This window comes from Mercenaria mercenaria, chromosome 1 (assembly GCF_021730395.1).
Source record: "Mercenaria mercenaria strain notata chromosome 1, MADL_Memer_1, whole genome shotgun sequence".
Lineage (NCBI taxonomy): Eukaryota > Metazoa > Mollusca > Bivalvia > Venerida > Veneridae > Mercenaria > Mercenaria mercenaria.
Window position 1 is genome coordinate 115,864,264 of NC_069361.1, and position 16,993 is coordinate 115,881,256.

Consider the following 16,993-nt stretch of genomic DNA (forward strand, 5'->3'; position numbering starts at 1 on the left):
TGGGTCATGTGCCATCAAAAACTAGGTCAGTAGGTCTAAAAATATAAAAACCTTGTGACCTCTCTAGAGGCCATATTTTTCACAAGATCTTCATGAAAATTGGTCAGAATGTTTACCTTGATGATATCTAGGTCAAGTTCGAAACTGGGTCACGTGCGGTCAAAAAGTAGGTCAGTAGGTCTAAAAATAGAAAAACCTTGAGACCTCTCTAGAGGCCATATTTTTCATAAGATCTTCATGAAAATTGGTCAGAATGTTCATCTTGATGATATCTAGGTCAGGTTTGAAACTGGGTCAGGTGCTGTCAAAAACTAGGTCAGTAGGTCAAATAATAGAAAAACTTTGTGACCTGTCTAGATGCCATATTTTTCATGGGATCTGTATGAAAGTTTGTCTGAATGTTCATCTTGATGATATCTAGGTCAAGTTCGAAACTGGGTCACATGCGATCAAAAACTAGGTCAGAAGGTCTAAAAATAGAAAAACCTTGTGACCTCTCTAGAGGCCATATTTTTCACAAGATGTTCATGAAAATTGGTCAGAATGCTCATCTTGATGATATCTAGGTCAAGTTCGAAACTGGGTCACGTGCCTTCAAAAACTAGGCCAGTAGGTCAAATAATAGAAAAATCTTGTGACCTCTCTAGAGGCCATATTTTTCATGGGATCTGTATGAAAGTTAATCTGAATGTTTATCTTGATAATATCTGGGTCAGATTCGAAACTGGGTCACGTGCTGTCAAAAACTAGGTCAGTAGGTCTAAAAATAGAAAAACCTTGTGACCTCTCTAGAGGCCATACTTGTGAATCGATCTTCATAAAAATTGGTCAGAATGTTCACCTTGATGATATCTAGGTCAAGTGCCTTCAAAAACTAGGTCAGTAGGTCAAATAATAAAAAACCTTGTGACCTCTCTAGAGGCCATATTTTTCATGGGATCTTTATGAAAGTTGGTCTGAATGTTCATCTTGATGATATCTAGGTCAAGTTCGAAACTGGGTCAACTGCAGTCAAAAACTAGGTCAGAAGGTCTAAAAATAGAAAAACCTTGTGACCTGTCTAGAGGCCATACTTTTGAATGGATCTTGATGAAAATTGGTCAGAATGTTCACCTTGATGATACCTAGGTCAAGTTCGAAACTGGGTCACATGCCGTCAATAACTAGGTCAGTAGGTCAAATAATAAAAAACCTTGTGACCTCTTTAGAGGCCATATTTTTCATGGGATCTGTATGAAAGTTGGTCTGAATGTTCATCTTGATGATATCAAGGTCAGCTTCAAAACTGGGTCACATGAGCTCAAAAACTAGGTCACTATGTCAAATAATAGAAAAAACGATGTCCTACTCATTTCAGAACTGGGTCATATGGGGACAGGTGAGCGATTCAGGACCATCCAGGGCTAGACACTAACTATTTTGGGCCACTGGTCCGAAGAGCAGTTTCCACTAAATTTTTAAATGAAACAGTTACTGGTCCTCCAAATATTTCACTGGTCCTTGTTGCTTTTCACTGGCCTTGGACCAGCGGACCAGTGTTAGTGTCAAGCCCTGCCATCATGGTCCTCTTGTTTTAAAATACAGCCTTGAAATTTTGATGACATGTACAGTTTTGCACACCAATCTTAAAACTGACTCTCAGTGACCATGAATGTGACCTGCTGACCTACTTTCTTGTCTTTTAAGTGACAGCCTTGAAATTTGGATGACATGTACAGACATATAGTTTAACACACCAATCTTAAAATTGACTTTCAGTGACCAATATGTGACCTACTGACCTTTTTTTGTTTTCTAAGATACAGCTTTGAAATTTGGATGACATGTACAGTTTTGCACACTGATCTTAAAACTGACTTTCAGTGACCATGAATGTGACATACTGACCTACTTCCTTAATATTTTAGCATCAGTTTGACATTTGAAACATGTAGCTCATATAACCCAGGTGAGCGATCCAGGGTCATCATGACCCTCTTGTTTTTTGTTCTTTTTTGTGAAAACTACATTTTTTTAATCAAATCTAAAATTATTTTGTTTTACAATTGAGTTGGTTTGGATTTTGATAAATTTTCTGAAGGCATGCACTACATACTGTGAAATCATTTAATTTCGTGGGCATGAAATTTCGTGGTTTTGGTCAAAACGATTATTTGGTGGGGATATGAATTTGTGGATTTCAACTTTTGAACATAAAATGAATGGGAATTTTACTTGTTTGGTAGGATTGACAGTACCATGAAATACATGAAAATTAGTCCCCCGCAAAAATTAATGATTTCACAGTATAGGACTAGTAAAATTTCAGCATTCAGATTTTGGCATAACAGATTCCTTCAGGTTTTGAATTATTATATTTAATGATACTGTTTTAAACTGTATTACAGCCAAAGTTGTTCTGTCATTAAACTTTGTTCAGTTATTCAAAACAGTTAAAATGGCTTAGTTTGATACAGTGAAACACTGCTCACTCAGGCACCAACCGCTTAAGGTCTCAGGCTCACTGACTGCTCACTCAGGCACCAACAGCTAGAGCTCCCAGGCTCACTGACTGCTCACTCAGGCACCAACAGCTAGAGCTCCCAGGCTCACTGACTGCTCACTCAGGCTCCAACGGCTAGAGCTCCCAGACTGACTGCTCACTCAGGCACCAACAGCTAGAGCTCTCAGGCTCACTGACTGCTCACTCAGGCACCAACAGCTAGAGCCCCCAGGCTTACTGACTGCTCACTCAGGCACCCACAACCATAGCCCCCAGGCTCACTGACTGCTCACTCAGGCACCAACAGCTAGAGCTCCCAGGCTCACTGACTGCTCACTCAAGCACAAAACAGCTAGAGCTCCTAGACTCACTGACTGCTCACTAAGGCACCAACAGCTAGAGCTCCCAGGCTCACTCAGGCACCAACAGCTAGAGATCTCAGGCTCACTCCGGCACCAACAGCTAGAGCTCCCAGGCTCACTGAAGCAACTAATGTAGTTCCTAGCCGTATCACGTTTTATGTTTGGATTGCCTAAGACCCTTAATTCAATACTGGAGAATTTTAGTTATCCCTTTTGTGACAATGAACTGTCAGTGTTTGCTTGATAAATTTTAAAATAGGACAATAAGAATAATATAACATAGTATCTAGCACAAACTCCATGTACTACACACAAATACATTCGAATACCGTTACCTCAATATTCAAGGGACTGTAAAAATTGCTTCGACGTATCCGAAGTTCGACGTAACGATATCGACTATCTGGGACAACTTTGTAGTTGTGTCGGACGTCTATATTGTCACTATATCCAATGATTTTTTCCGAGGGTTTGAAAGGGGAAAGAAATAATATAACGTAAATACGATTTTAATTTTATTGACAAATAAACATCTTAATTAAATAGTAAATACATACATTTAAGTTTTAAATTTTTCAAAATATACTTGTAAACATTAGCATTTTATTCCTTCCATAAACAAGTCTGAATGCAGCTGTAATGTTCCTAGTTGAGTAGTCATTTTGACTGTGCTTCGATAACGAAAATTTGCCTGTGTAATACGCATATTGTTACTCATTCCTAAATGGCAGATACAGAAAAACATTTCATCCAAATTAGTTGTTATATTGGAAAACAAGTTGCACGCTCTTTTATAAGACTAATTATTAGGAATTGAATGCAAACTTCCTAACCTTTGAATTGGATTAAAGATTAAATAACAAGCACACTAACTTGATTATGATAAATACATCACCAGACAACAATAAGTTGCTTTTCACACCTTACAGATATCATGGATATTTTTGACACGCTTTAATATCGACGAAACCAGGTGTAAAAACATTACAGGTAAGTTGACAGGACTGAAAAATCTCATCGAGCTAAACAAAATATCGAGCTAATCATATCGAGGTAATGATGAATAATTACATTAGAATATATAGGGGAAAATCGGGACCGACTAAAACACATCGTGCTAACCGGAGTATCGAGCTAACCGATATCGAGGTAACAATATTCAACTGTAGATTATTTATACTTACTGAATGTAGAACATTTCACTTTATAACGTTACCTTCAGACTTGCCGAGAACGAGGTGTAGATTGTATAGTGGCCCCGTATGAAGCTGATGCCCAGTTAGCCTACCTCAACAAGATTGGTGTAGCTCAGGTCATCATTACAGAGGATTCAGATCTCTTACTCTTTGGATGTGAAAAGGTTTGTGTATCTTTATACTGATTCAAAATTACAAGAAAGGGCTTGCTTTCTTATAATGGGTTTAACACTACGTTCTAACATGACTCAGTATGATTTAAAGAAAAAGACCAAGCCATGTATATTCTGGGATAAACAACAGTTTACACAATGAACGGTAAGAAAGATACAGAAAGTAATGATGTCATATTGTGGCATGTTCGTTACTCTCTAAACAGTAAAGTCCAGAATTAATTTTTAGCTCCACTTTTCAAAGAAAAAGTAGAGCTATTGCATTCGCCCCAGCATCAGTGTTGCTGTTGGTTAAAGTTTTTGATAGTCAAATATCTCTGTTACTATCAAAGCTATTGACTTGAAACTTAAAGTAGTTATTTACTATCAAAGTCTGCACCAGGAGAAACAATCCCCATAACTCTGATTTGAATTTTGACAGTTATCCCCCTTTTTAACTTAGATTTTTTTGGTTAAAGTTTTATAAAGTTTTTACTGACATCTAATTCAGAGTCAAGCACTGAGAAAGGATGAGCTTGCTGTCATATGGACAGCCCTTGTTATCAAAATATTTCAATGAACATAAAAGAATGAATGCAGTCAAGTCCCTCCTGTGGTTTTTAGCTCGACTATACGAAGTATAAGGAGAGCTAGATCCTACTCGCCCCGGCGTCGGCGTCTTTCCGCGTCCCCACCTTGGTTAAAGTTTTGGTGCCCTTTCTCTTTTTAGCTCATCTGATTTTTTGAAAAAAAATGATGAGTTATTGTCATCACTTGAGCGGTTGTCGGCGTCGGCGTCGGCGTCTGCGTCGGCGTTGCCTGGTTAAGTTTTATGTTTAGGTCAGCTTTTCTCCTAAACTATCAAAGCTATTGCTTTGAAACTTGGAATACTTGTTCACCATCATAAGCTGACCCTGTATAGCAAGAAACATAACTCCATCTTGCTTTTTGCAAGATTTATGGCCCCTTTTGTACTTAGAAAATATCAGATTTCTTGGTTAAGTTTTATGTTTAGGTCAACTTTTCTCCTAAACTATCAAAGATATTGCTTTGAAACTTGGAATACTTGTTCACCATCATAAGCTGACCCTGTACATCAAGAAACATAACTCCATCTTGCTTTTTGCAGGATTTATTGCCCCTTTTGGACTTAGAAAATCAGTTTTCTTGGTTAAGTTTTATGTTTAGGTCAGCTTTTATCCTAAACTATCAAAGCTATTGCTTTAAAACTTGCAACACTTGTTCACCATCATCATAAGTTGACCCTGTACAGCAAGAAACATAAGTCCGTCCTGCTTTTTGCAAGATTTATGGCCCTTTTTGGACTTAGAAAATATCAGATTTCTTGGTTAAGTTTTATGTTTAGGTCAATTTTTTCTCTTAAACTATCAAAGCTATTGCTTTGAAACTTGCAACACTTGTTCACCATCATAAGCTGACCCTGTACAGCAAGCAACATAACTCCATCCTGCTTTTTGCAATAATTATTGCCCCTTTTGGACTTAGAAAATCATTTTCTTGGTTGAGTATTATGTTTAAGTCAACTTTTCTTATAAACTATCAAAGCTATTGCTTTAAAACTTGCAACAGTTTTTCACCATCATAAGTGGACACTGTACATCAAGAAACATAACTCTATCCTGCTTTTTGCAAGAATGATGGCCCTTTTTAGACTTAGAAAATCATGGGTAGGACAATATTTCTATTATACAAAAAAAATCAGATGAGCGTCAGCACCCGCAAGGCGGTGCTCTTGTTTCAACATATCTCTGTAATTACTTGATGGATTTGATTCAAACTTGAAATACTTATTCCTCATCATCATCCACATCATCTGACATAAGGACCATAACTCTGGCACCAATATTTCACGAATTATCCCCCCTTTTCACTTAGATTTTCAGGTTAAAGTTTTGATGCACTTTCACTCTATCTCTGTTATTACTGAATGGATTTGATTCAAACTTAAAATAGTTGTTCAACATCATCACCCACATCATATGACACAAGGTGCATAACTCTGTCACCATTTTTTCATGAATTATTCCCCCTTTTTACTTAGAATTTCAGGTTAAAGTTTTGGTACACTTTCATTCTACCTCTGTTATTACTGAATGGATTTGATTCAAACTTAAAATAGTTGTTCAGCATCATCACCCACATTATATGACACAAGATGCATAACTCTGGCACCATTTTTTCATGAATTATTCCCCCTTTTTACTTAGAATTTCAGGTTAAAGTTTTGGTACACTTTCACTCTACCTCTGTTATTACTGAATGGATTTGATTCAAACTTAAAATAGTTGTTCAACATCATCACCCACATCATATGACACAAGATGCATAACTCTGGCACAATTTTTCTATGAATTATTCCCCTTTTTACTTAGAATTTCAGGTTAAAGTTTTGTCACTTTCACTCTACCTCTGTTATTACTGAATGGATTTGATTCAAACTTAAACAATTGTTCAACATCATTACCCTATCATATGAACAAGTGCATAACTCTGGGCACAATTTTTTTAGAATTTATTCCCCTTTTTACTTAGAATTTTGGTTAAAGTTTTGATGCACTTTCACTCTAGTCTCTGTTATTACTGAATGGATTGATTCATACTTAAAATATTGTTCAACATCATTACCCTCACCATATGACTCAAGGTGCATAACTCTGGCCCAATTTTTTTATAATTATTCCCCCTTTTTACTTAGAATTTTGGTTAAAGTTTTGATGCACTTTCACTTGTCTCTGTTATTACTGAATGGATTTGATTCAACTTAAAAATTGTTCAACATCATTACCCTTATCATATGATGCAAGGTGCATAACTCTGGGCCAATTTTTTTAGAATTATTCCCCTTTTTACTTAGAATTTTGGTTAAAGTTTTGATGCACTTTCACTCTGTCTCTGTTATTACTGAATGGATTTGATTCATACTTAAAATAGTTGTTCAACATCATCACCCACACTATATGACACAAGCTGCACAACTCTGGCACCAATATTTAATGAATTATGTCCCTTTTTGCTTAGGATATACTTATATAGTGTTTTGATACATTTTATCTTTACCACTCTTATTACTTTAAGTTGATATTTTTGACACAGACTGAGCATCTATTGTGCAATATCTTCTTCCACAATTGGAGTCATTAAACACTCCAGTGACAGCTCTAGTTTCCTCAGATGTGCCCAGTTTCACTATCCAGCATCGAAATAGTCGAGCATGCTGTCTCCTGTGACAGCTCTTGTTAGTCTATTACTGATTTTCATCTCAGTTTTTTTTTTCCATTCTGGTAAATGTAAACTACTCTCACTAAAAGAAACTGTCCAGGCTATAAACTAATATTTCGGTTACTGTAATGAAGTAGAATTATTGTAAGTTTTACTAATGGATCTTTTCCCTCCATGTTCTCTCCAGGTGTTGTTCAAGATGGACCATGCTGGTAATGGTATTCTGATTGAACGTAAAAGGTTGAACGAAGTCACTGCGATACAGGGTGGTCATTACCAGTTTGACAAGTTCCGGTACATGTGTATTTTATCTGGTTGTGATTACCTGCCATCATTGTCTGGTATAGGACTTGTAAGAGCTAACAAAGTTTTCAAAATTGCCAGGCAACCGGATATAGAGCAGGTAGGACAGGTTACATTAATGGGTATTTCTTGTGGTTCTACTTTTATATAATGTTGCAAAGTTGCATGCCAAACTAAATGTATGCTATAAAATCATATATTTTAGCGAGGCTAAAGTTTGCTATATTTGAACCTTGAAATGGTTTGTGTGGTAGAAAATCTTTGGTACATAGCCGACTTGTTAAATATATAGACTGTTGATAGTTTGTAACAATTATATCATTTTCACAAATCAACATTTTCACGAAGACAGACAGTCGGCAAAATAAAAGGAAAAAAAAAAGTGCCTTGTGAAGATTCCAGATTCTACAATATGTCTTAACCTATTTTATTATACTCGCATTATTTTTCAGCTGCTGAAGAAATTGCCGACCTACCTCAAGTCAAATATATCAGTACCTCAGGAATATATTGATGGATTTGTTGCCGCAAACAACACATTTCTCTATCAGTTTGTGTTTGACCCCCTGCAGAGAAGGCTGGTTCCTCTCAATCCATACCAAGAGGATGTAAATCCTGATGAGCTGTCCTATGCTGGTGCTCATATCCCATCAAAGAAAGCCTTGCAGATAGCTCTAGGAAATGTCAATATTTACTCTGGTGAAATGTTTGCATCATTTGATCCAGATACTTTTGTGGTAAGAATTTCAAGTTTGGTGGGTACTAAGAATTCCCCAACCTGCTGGTGTTTCACCACAGGGGACTCATGGTTTGCTAGTATCTGTCAGCCAGACCCGAAGAGTGGAATTGGTGATAACTTAATAAGTACACAGTAGGGTCTTAATACTTCATTTTGCTGTATCGCTGTGACTTTGTTAAGTTTAAAAGTATTGATTCCATGTCTCATACTTTCATTTTTGTGAAACCAAACCTTTTAGTCTTTCGTGAAAGTTTTGTAAGCATGTTTCTCAAACATCTTTGGCATCATTAGATGACCATTTGTCAAGCTTACATTTCTGCAAAATGATAGCCATTTTAGCTCACCTGAACTTTGTTTAGAGTGAGCTGTTTGTATTGGTGGATGTTTCGTTGTTCATCATCCTGCATCAACATTTTTATTACATAAACATGTCCCCTGAAATTACTGGTCGAGGTTGCACCAAACTTGGTCAGTATTATCCTGGTATGAACCTCTATAAAGTTTGTTCAAATGGTTCACCTTGATCCCTAAAACTAAGATAACTGTTACAATAGAAAATCTTTAAGCAACTTGTCATGAAATGCTTGATGGATCTTCATCAAACTTGGTCTGTAGAATCATTACTAGGGCCTCTCATCAGTTTGTATGAATTGAGATGATTAGCCCCTTCTAGGGGCCACTAAAACTAAAAATATATACAGTCGAATACCGTTACCTCGATATTCAAGGGACTGTAAAAATTGCATCGACGTATCCGAAGTTCGACGTAACGAAATCGGCGATATCTGGAACTACTTTGTTCTTTTGTCCGACGTCTATATTGTCATTATATCCAATGCTTTTTCCAGAGGGTTTGAAAGGGGAAAGAAATGATATAAAATGTAAATACGATATTAATCTTATTGACAAACAAAGCATCTTAATTTATTTAAATACATACATACAACATTTTAATTTTTCAAAATATACATTTAAATATTAACATTTTATTCCTTCACTAAACTAGTCTGAATGCAGCGATAATGTTCTTACTTGAGTAGTCATTTTGACTGTGCTTCGGTAACGAAAATTTGCCTGTTAAATACGCATACTGTTACTCAATCCTAAATGGCAGATTTTTACTCCGTCAAACAGAAATTATTTCATCCAAATTACTTGTTACATTGGAAAACAGCTTTCCTGCTTTTATACAAAGAATTATAAAATAAATTTTATTTTATACTTCCTTGTTTTATAAGACTAATTATTGGGAGTTAAATAACTTCATGACATTTATATTGGATTAAAGATTAAATAACAAACAAAACAAACACACAGACTAACTTAAGTATGATTAATACATCGCCGGACAACAATAGGTTGATTTTCACACCTTACAAATCACATGGATATTTTTTGACCAGGTGTGATATCGACAAAACCAGGTGTAAAAACAGTATAGGTAAGTTGACTGGACTGAAAAATCTCATCGAGCTAAACAAAATATCGAGCTAATCATATCGAGGTAATGATAAATAATTACATTAAAATAAATAGGGAAAAATCGGGACCGACTCAAACACATCGTGCTAACCGGAGTATCGAGCTAAACGATATCGAGGTAACGATATTCAACTGTATACCTTTAAACAACTTGACATGAACTGAAACAACTTCTTCTCGTGAAATGATGAATGGATCTTCATCAGACTTGGTCTGTAGCATCATTATAAGGTCCTCTTCTCAAATGGATATGATTGGCCCCTTTTGTTGGGCCACTAGAGCTGAAAATAGAACTGCCTTTAAATGACTTTCTCATGAACTGCTTTATGGATCTTTATCAAGTTTGATTTGTAGCATCATTGTAAGGTCCTCAACCAACCTTGTTCAAATCTGGGCGGTTGGCTGTTTTAATGGGCCGCTATAGTTAAAAATAGAAAGACCTTTAAATGACCTCCTCATGAAGCACTGAATGGATCTTCATCGTTCTTGGTGTTTGTAGCATCATTTTACGGTCTCCTGCCAATTTTGCTCAAATGCGGATGCTTGGCCTCATGTAGGGACCACTAGAGCTAGAAATAGAAATACCTTTAAATGACCTTTTCTCATGAACAGCTTGATGGATCTTAATCAGAATTGTAAGTTTCTCTCCCAAACTTGTTCAGATGGGGCACTTGGCCCCATTAAGGGGCCTCTAGAGCTAAAAATAGAAAAATCTGTCATGAAACGCTTGATGGATCTTTATCAAAATTAGTCTCTAGCGTCATTATAAGGTCTTTTCTCGGTTTTGCAGCCAAAATATGTAAAGAAGAAGCCCGAAATGTTACACATGTTGAGTATATGGGACAGGAACTACAGAGTGAAACCAAAAGCTGCTTTACATGAGACCCAGTTACCAGACAGGCCCAATCTGAAAGGCAAAGAAATATCTGTGAAGGCAAATTTTAAAAAACGAAGCCCTCACAAGAGGGTCAGAGAAGGTATGTTTGTATAAAACCGTAAAATTAAAAAAAAAACAGCATTTTGAGATAAGGGCTGTTTCAGGAAAAAAGGCTTGGGGGGGTAGGAACAAGCTCCAATTTTTAGGGGACCACCTATAGAATTTTGTTTTTGGGGGACCACCAACAGAATTTTTATTGCTTTGATACCCCCTACCCACAGAATTTTAATTATTGGATCTGTGTGAATTTCGAGTCAAGATGTTTTCATTTGTATTTTTTACATGTCAATAACTATGTAAATAAATTCATTTTATGAATATAAGGTCAAGAAAAGATATCAAACATAATTTCTTGACTTGTATGACAAAGTAATTGCACTGATGTGTTGTTGAATTCAACCTACTTATTTCACCATTAGGTGCATTTTTGCCATTATTTATATTCTATAACAGTATTCTGACACCTACAACATGGTGATGTTTCACAACTGGGGTTCTAAGGACATCCCATCATGGTACAGAGCATCTGCCTACTGACGCAGAGATCGTGGGTTCGAGTCTTGTCAGGGTTGAGACTCTGTTTGTTTCAGGTTTTACGCCCGTTCTCAACAATTTTTCTCTCATATACAGACGGGTAATTTCCTAGCCATCGTTCCTGGGAAGTACCAGTACTAGACTCCCATCCTCCGACACAAACCAGGCCTCGACCTTAACTTTTTTCAGCAGTTGCCAGCAGGTCCACCAACTGCTAAAATCTACCAGACCTGCTCAGACTTTAGTGGACCTCCCATTCTATCACATAAATTGTGATGTTGTAGACATCATAGCTTCATATGACTCAAAGAAACAGGACTTATTTCTTAAATAATTAACAAGAGCTGTCCGTAAGACAGCGCGCTCCACTATTCGGGGATTTGACAGTAAAATGAATATATGTCTGAATATTAAGAGACATCTACTTTAAAAGGAAGATACACCAAGGGGCATAATTCCATCAAATACATCAATTTGAGTTATTAGGATTGTTACATCACATCCAGATGATGATGATAAAGATATATTTTGAGTTTCAAGCCCTTATCTTATATAGTAACAAAGTTATGTCCAGAAAACGAAGTTTGTAAAAAATAAAAGGGGCATAATTCAGTCAAAAATACAAATCAGAGTTATGGGGATTGTTACCACACATGCAGATGATGATGATAAAGATAGATTTTAAATTTCAAGTCTTTATCTTGTATTGCATTAAAGTAGTATCCAGAAAGCAAAGATTGCAAAAAGGTTTAAGTACAAAAGGGGCATAGTTCTGTCAAAAACACAATTAGAGTTATATGGTATGTAGCCACTCATGCAGATGATTATAAACAAATACTTTTAATTTCAAGTCATTATCTTTTAAAGTACCAAAGATATGTCTATAAACAAAGCTTAAGAAAAAATTTAACATGAAAATAATTCAAAATATAACTCCTTGGTGACCTTGACCTTGGGTATAATGGGCCCAGCCCCTATACATACTTCGTTTGTATGCTGGATAATGTTTATGTAAACTTACAGTATGATACAAGCAAAAGTAACAAAGATATGACAGAAAAACAAAGGTTGCCAAAAAAATTTAACCTTAAAAATAACCTAAGTATAACACCTTGGTGACCTTGACCTTGGAAATAATGGGCCCATCCCCTACACATACTTTGTTTGTATGCTGGACAATGGTTATATAAAGTTACAGTAAGATATAAGCAATAGTAACAAAGATATGACAAAAAAAAAAGGTTGCTGAAAAACTTTAACCTTAAAAATAACCTAAGTATAAGACCTTGGTGACCTTGACCTTGGGTATAATGTGCCCAGTCCCTATACATACTTTGTTTGTATGCTGGACAATGGTTATGTAAAGTTACAGTAAGATATAAGCAATAGTAACAAAGATATGACAGAAAAACAAAGGTTGCCGAAAAACTTGAACCAAGAAGGGTCACGCTGACGCCGACGCTGGGGTGAGTAGTATAGCCCCCCTATTCTCCGAATAGTGGAGCTAAGAATGGAAGAACTGTAGGCAATCTGTTTTCAAGAAAAATAATTATTTTGAAAAGTGTCCCAAAATATGGACACAATAATCATCATCCACCCGACCCGTGTTGAAAGCGGAAAAAAAACATTAACAATTATCGGTAATTATTCTGTTGATAAACTAAGTAATTGTTGCCTTGTTTTCATCATCAGTTAACACCCCCTCAAGAGCTAAAAGAACTGTGTCGGTTATTATGGCATCTGAAGTGGAGATCAAAGCGGTATAGTTGCCCGAGATTGTCATGGCATTACGTCATGTTTTCGCGCCATGTGACACATCACTATCTGTTCGTATTTTCTCGGTTCCTTAAATTGTTGAGAGGAAATCAATAAAAAAAGTTTTTTCTTTATTTTTTTTAAAAGGGAATGTGCAATATCCCGAATAAACTGACATGTAAATGTGTCAAACCGTGAACGATGATAGTGGATGTCCTACCTCTGTGACCTATTTGCCCTCAAGGAATTTACATTATTGTTTGAGAATCATTTCAAACTTATTAAAAACTGCAACAACATCATACTGCTTTATTTTAAAACCACATTTCTATTTACGTTCATGAAGTCACGTAACCCATTCTGCCGCACTAACAGAAATCTGTTTGCCAAAAATCATTTTACTCCATGTTTTTAAATTGCTGCCGCTTTTTCATTATTTAAGATTTTTTAATTGTGTTTTTTGTACTTTCTGATCAAAAGTCTGAATTTAATTACCATAGTATGTATCGTTTATTTACTTTAAGAAAGAAATAAATAATCAAGATCGCGCTGTTTGAAATTTTACTAATCATGATATGAAAATTTGATCATTTTTAAAGAATTTTGCCTACATTTCTGTCGATATCTTATTAAAATTGTTATAGAATTCAAACTGTATTAGTTCTCAAGCGGTGTTGAAAACTTGAAGCGATTATATTAAAAAATGAATGCACTACATGCTTTTTTTGTGTACATGTCAATAAACAAAAGTAACGGCGACGTAAATTAGATATTATGATAGGGCGCACGTGCTCGTGGAATGGAAAATTACCAGCATGACGTTTTGATATCTTTATGATTCGCGGGTAAATTCCAGTCAATCCAGGTAATTTTGCCTGATGTAATTTCTGAATTTGGTAAAGTTACAACGTAAAAACCACTCGCCAGATCGGTCGAGTAGTCCATTCGTACTATTCTGACAAACTCGCCAATGCTAATAACTGTATCTGTGTTTCCTTTTTATCTATTATCATTTAATTGCCATTCCAATGACATTTCCTTTAAATAGATAATTTTCCTAAAATAAAAAAAATGGTTCCATTGCGCACTTTACCTCCATTGCGCACTTTAGGCGTACCAGGCTATTCCGTACATTTCGTGTACTGTATACCGGCATTTTTCCCTGAGCGTAAGAAAACGTCAATCAAATTAATAAATATCGAATTCGCATTATTGTCCGTGATAAAAATATACTTGCATAGAAAATCTCGAGAAACATTTTTATATGTTTTAGTATGCAAAATACCCCCACCAACAGAATTAAAATACCAATTACATCCCCCAACCAAGGAAATTTAAATACCAAAAATACCCCCCACCTAGAGAAATAAAAAGGTACCCCTTCCGCCCCCCCCCCCCCCCCCCCCAGGCCTTTTTTCCTGGAACAGCCCTAAGATAATGTTAAACAAAAACATAAGAAACAGTAGCCATCGTTATTGTATCCTGTGGAGAAATTTGGGAATGTAGTTTGATTAGTTACTGCCAGAATTGGTATAAGACTCCCTACTGATATAAACCCTAAAATCCTAGACACGGTAATGTCAGTAAATCTTGTTGTCGTTAAGTTTTCACTCCATTGCACTCATTGTTGTTATCATCTGATAAAAAATCATGCATGCAAATTTCTATATCCTTAGTGCAGTCCAGTGGTTAACATTGTCTGACAGTGAAACCAGGGCTGTTTTATCCCCCACTACTCTAAGTTCCCTGTATTGGTGCTTTACACCTTGGAAGCTCGTCTTCTTGCACTATCCTTCCACTAAAATTACTAACAGTCTTCTAGGGGAGTAACCCATATGGATTACCAGTGGTGAATTACAGTAGGCTTCAATACCAAACATTTATGTGTATAATTTAAATTAAAAAACGAAAATGTAGGAAAACAGGTAGTTTCTAAGCAGTATTTATTTGTAAAAACACACATGCAGTTAGTAAAAAATTCAGTAAATCTTTGTACTGTGTAGTCAGTAAAATAGGCAGAAAATTTATGTACTGTGTAGTCAGTAAAATAGGCAGAAAATCTATTTACTGTGTAGTCAGTAAAATAGGCAGAAAATTTGTGTACTGTGTAGTCAGTAAAATATACAGAAAATATGTGTACTGTGGAGTCAGTAAAATAGGCAGAAAATCTATGAAATGTGTAGTCAGTAAAATAGGCAGAAAATTTATGTAATGTGTAGTCAGTAAAATATGCAGAAAATCTGTGTACTGTGTAGTCAGTAAAGTATGCAGAAAATCTATGTAATGTGTAGTCAGTAAGATATGCAGAAAATCTTTGAACTGTGTTGTCAATAAAATATGCAGAAAAACTAACTGAAATGATATGGGTTTTTGATATTCTGTAGACGTAACTACATGTATTTGTTTTGAAATTTCAATTTGAGGCCTTTTCCTTCTTCTAATAGATGGAGTTGTAGAACTGTTTACGCTTTTTTCAACTCACTATATTAATCAGATTGCATATGTGTTATGTATAATACATCAAATTTTACAGTTGAGGATTCTAAAGCAGTGAAATCTGACACAGAGTTATATGATATATATCATTCTCCAGTGAAGAAGAAACAAAAAATGGATGATATTGATGATGATTTACATAGATTCATTTTTGCTTCGAAAGAAGAAGTGGAAGGTATGGTCTTCTATATTGAGGACAAATTGTGAGGGCTTTGCCTGTAAATTAGACATTGTAAGATATATTGTTAAAGGATAGAGTTTAGTTCTTATATATCTATCTCACTATAGGTATACTAGACCCAAAATTTCATATTTAAAATCTTGAAAAATTACTACATGTAGTTTATTAAATAACACTTGTTCAGATAGTTTTTCAAAGAATAGTCTAGCTATTCTACTCAACCTGGTGTCGTCATCAGCGTATGCGTTACACCTTAGTTAAAGTTTTGCATGCAAGTACATATGGCTATCATTTAAAGGCATATAGCTTTGAAATTTCATTTTTCTTTTTCTAGGTCAATTACCAACCTCACTAGGTCAAGTCCCATAACTCTGACATGTATTTTGGCCAAATTATGCCCCCTTTTGGACTTAGAAAATCCTGGTTAAAGTTTTACATGCAAGTTACTATCTCCAAAACTATTGCAGATTTTGAATTGAAACTTCACAAGTGTCTTCGGAGTTATAATATTAGGTGATCGCGTCAAGTCCCATAACTATGACCTGCATTTTGGCCAAATTATGCCCTCATTTGAACTTGGAAAATCCTGGTTAAAGTTTTACATGATAGTTACTATCTTCAAAACTATACAGATATTGAATTGAAACTTCACCTGTGCCTTAGGGGTAATAAAACTAGGTGATAGCATCAAGCCCCATAACTCTAACATGCATTTTGGCCAAATTATGCCCCCTTCTGTTTTAAAGTTTTGCATGCAAGTACATAATAGCTATTACTTTAAGGCATATAGCTTTGACACTTATTTTTAGCTCACCTGAGCCAAAGGCTCTTGATGAGCTTTTGTGACCGATCAATGTCCATCGTGCGACGTGTGTCCGTCAACATTTTCTAAAAAAATCTTCTTCTAGAAAACCACTGGGCAGAATTACACCAAACTTCACAGGAATGATCCTTGGATGGTCCCTTTTCAAAATTATTCAAAGAATTTAATTCCATGCAGAACTCTGGTTGCCATGGCAACCAAAAGAAAACTTTAAAAATCTTATCCAAAACCGCAAGGCGTAGAGCCTTGATGTTTGGCATGTGACATCATCTTATGGTCCTCTATCAAGATTGTTCGAATTATGCCCCTAG

General features: G+C 35.8%; 2 protein-coding genes across 2 annotated transcripts in view; both read left to right on the forward strand.

Annotated features, from left to right (window-relative positions):
• LOC123526158 (kelch-like protein 28) overlaps nucleotides 1-1,378 on the forward strand; it is a 71,215-nt gene extending 69,837 nt beyond the window's left edge. Inside the window, exon 4 of the transcript XR_008366722.1 lies at nucleotides 857-1,378. The gene's annotated coding sequence lies outside the window, so the exon portion shown is untranslated. The remainder of the gene's footprint in view (nucleotides 1-856) is intronic.
• The window catches only part of LOC123526144 (exonuclease 1-like), a 68,942-nt gene that overhangs the window by 14,282 nt on the left and 37,667 nt on the right, over nucleotides 1-16,993 (forward strand). Inside the window, exons 5-9 of the mRNA XM_045305165.2 lie at nucleotides 4,067-4,204; nucleotides 7,620-7,835; nucleotides 8,188-8,472; nucleotides 10,747-10,933; nucleotides 15,716-15,853. Of these exons, the coding sequence (XP_045161100.2) occupies nucleotides 4,067-4,204; nucleotides 7,620-7,835; nucleotides 8,188-8,472; nucleotides 10,747-10,933; nucleotides 15,716-15,853 (964 nt within the window). The remainder of the gene's footprint in view (nucleotides 1-4,066; nucleotides 4,205-7,619; nucleotides 7,836-8,187; nucleotides 8,473-10,746; nucleotides 10,934-15,715; nucleotides 15,854-16,993) is intronic.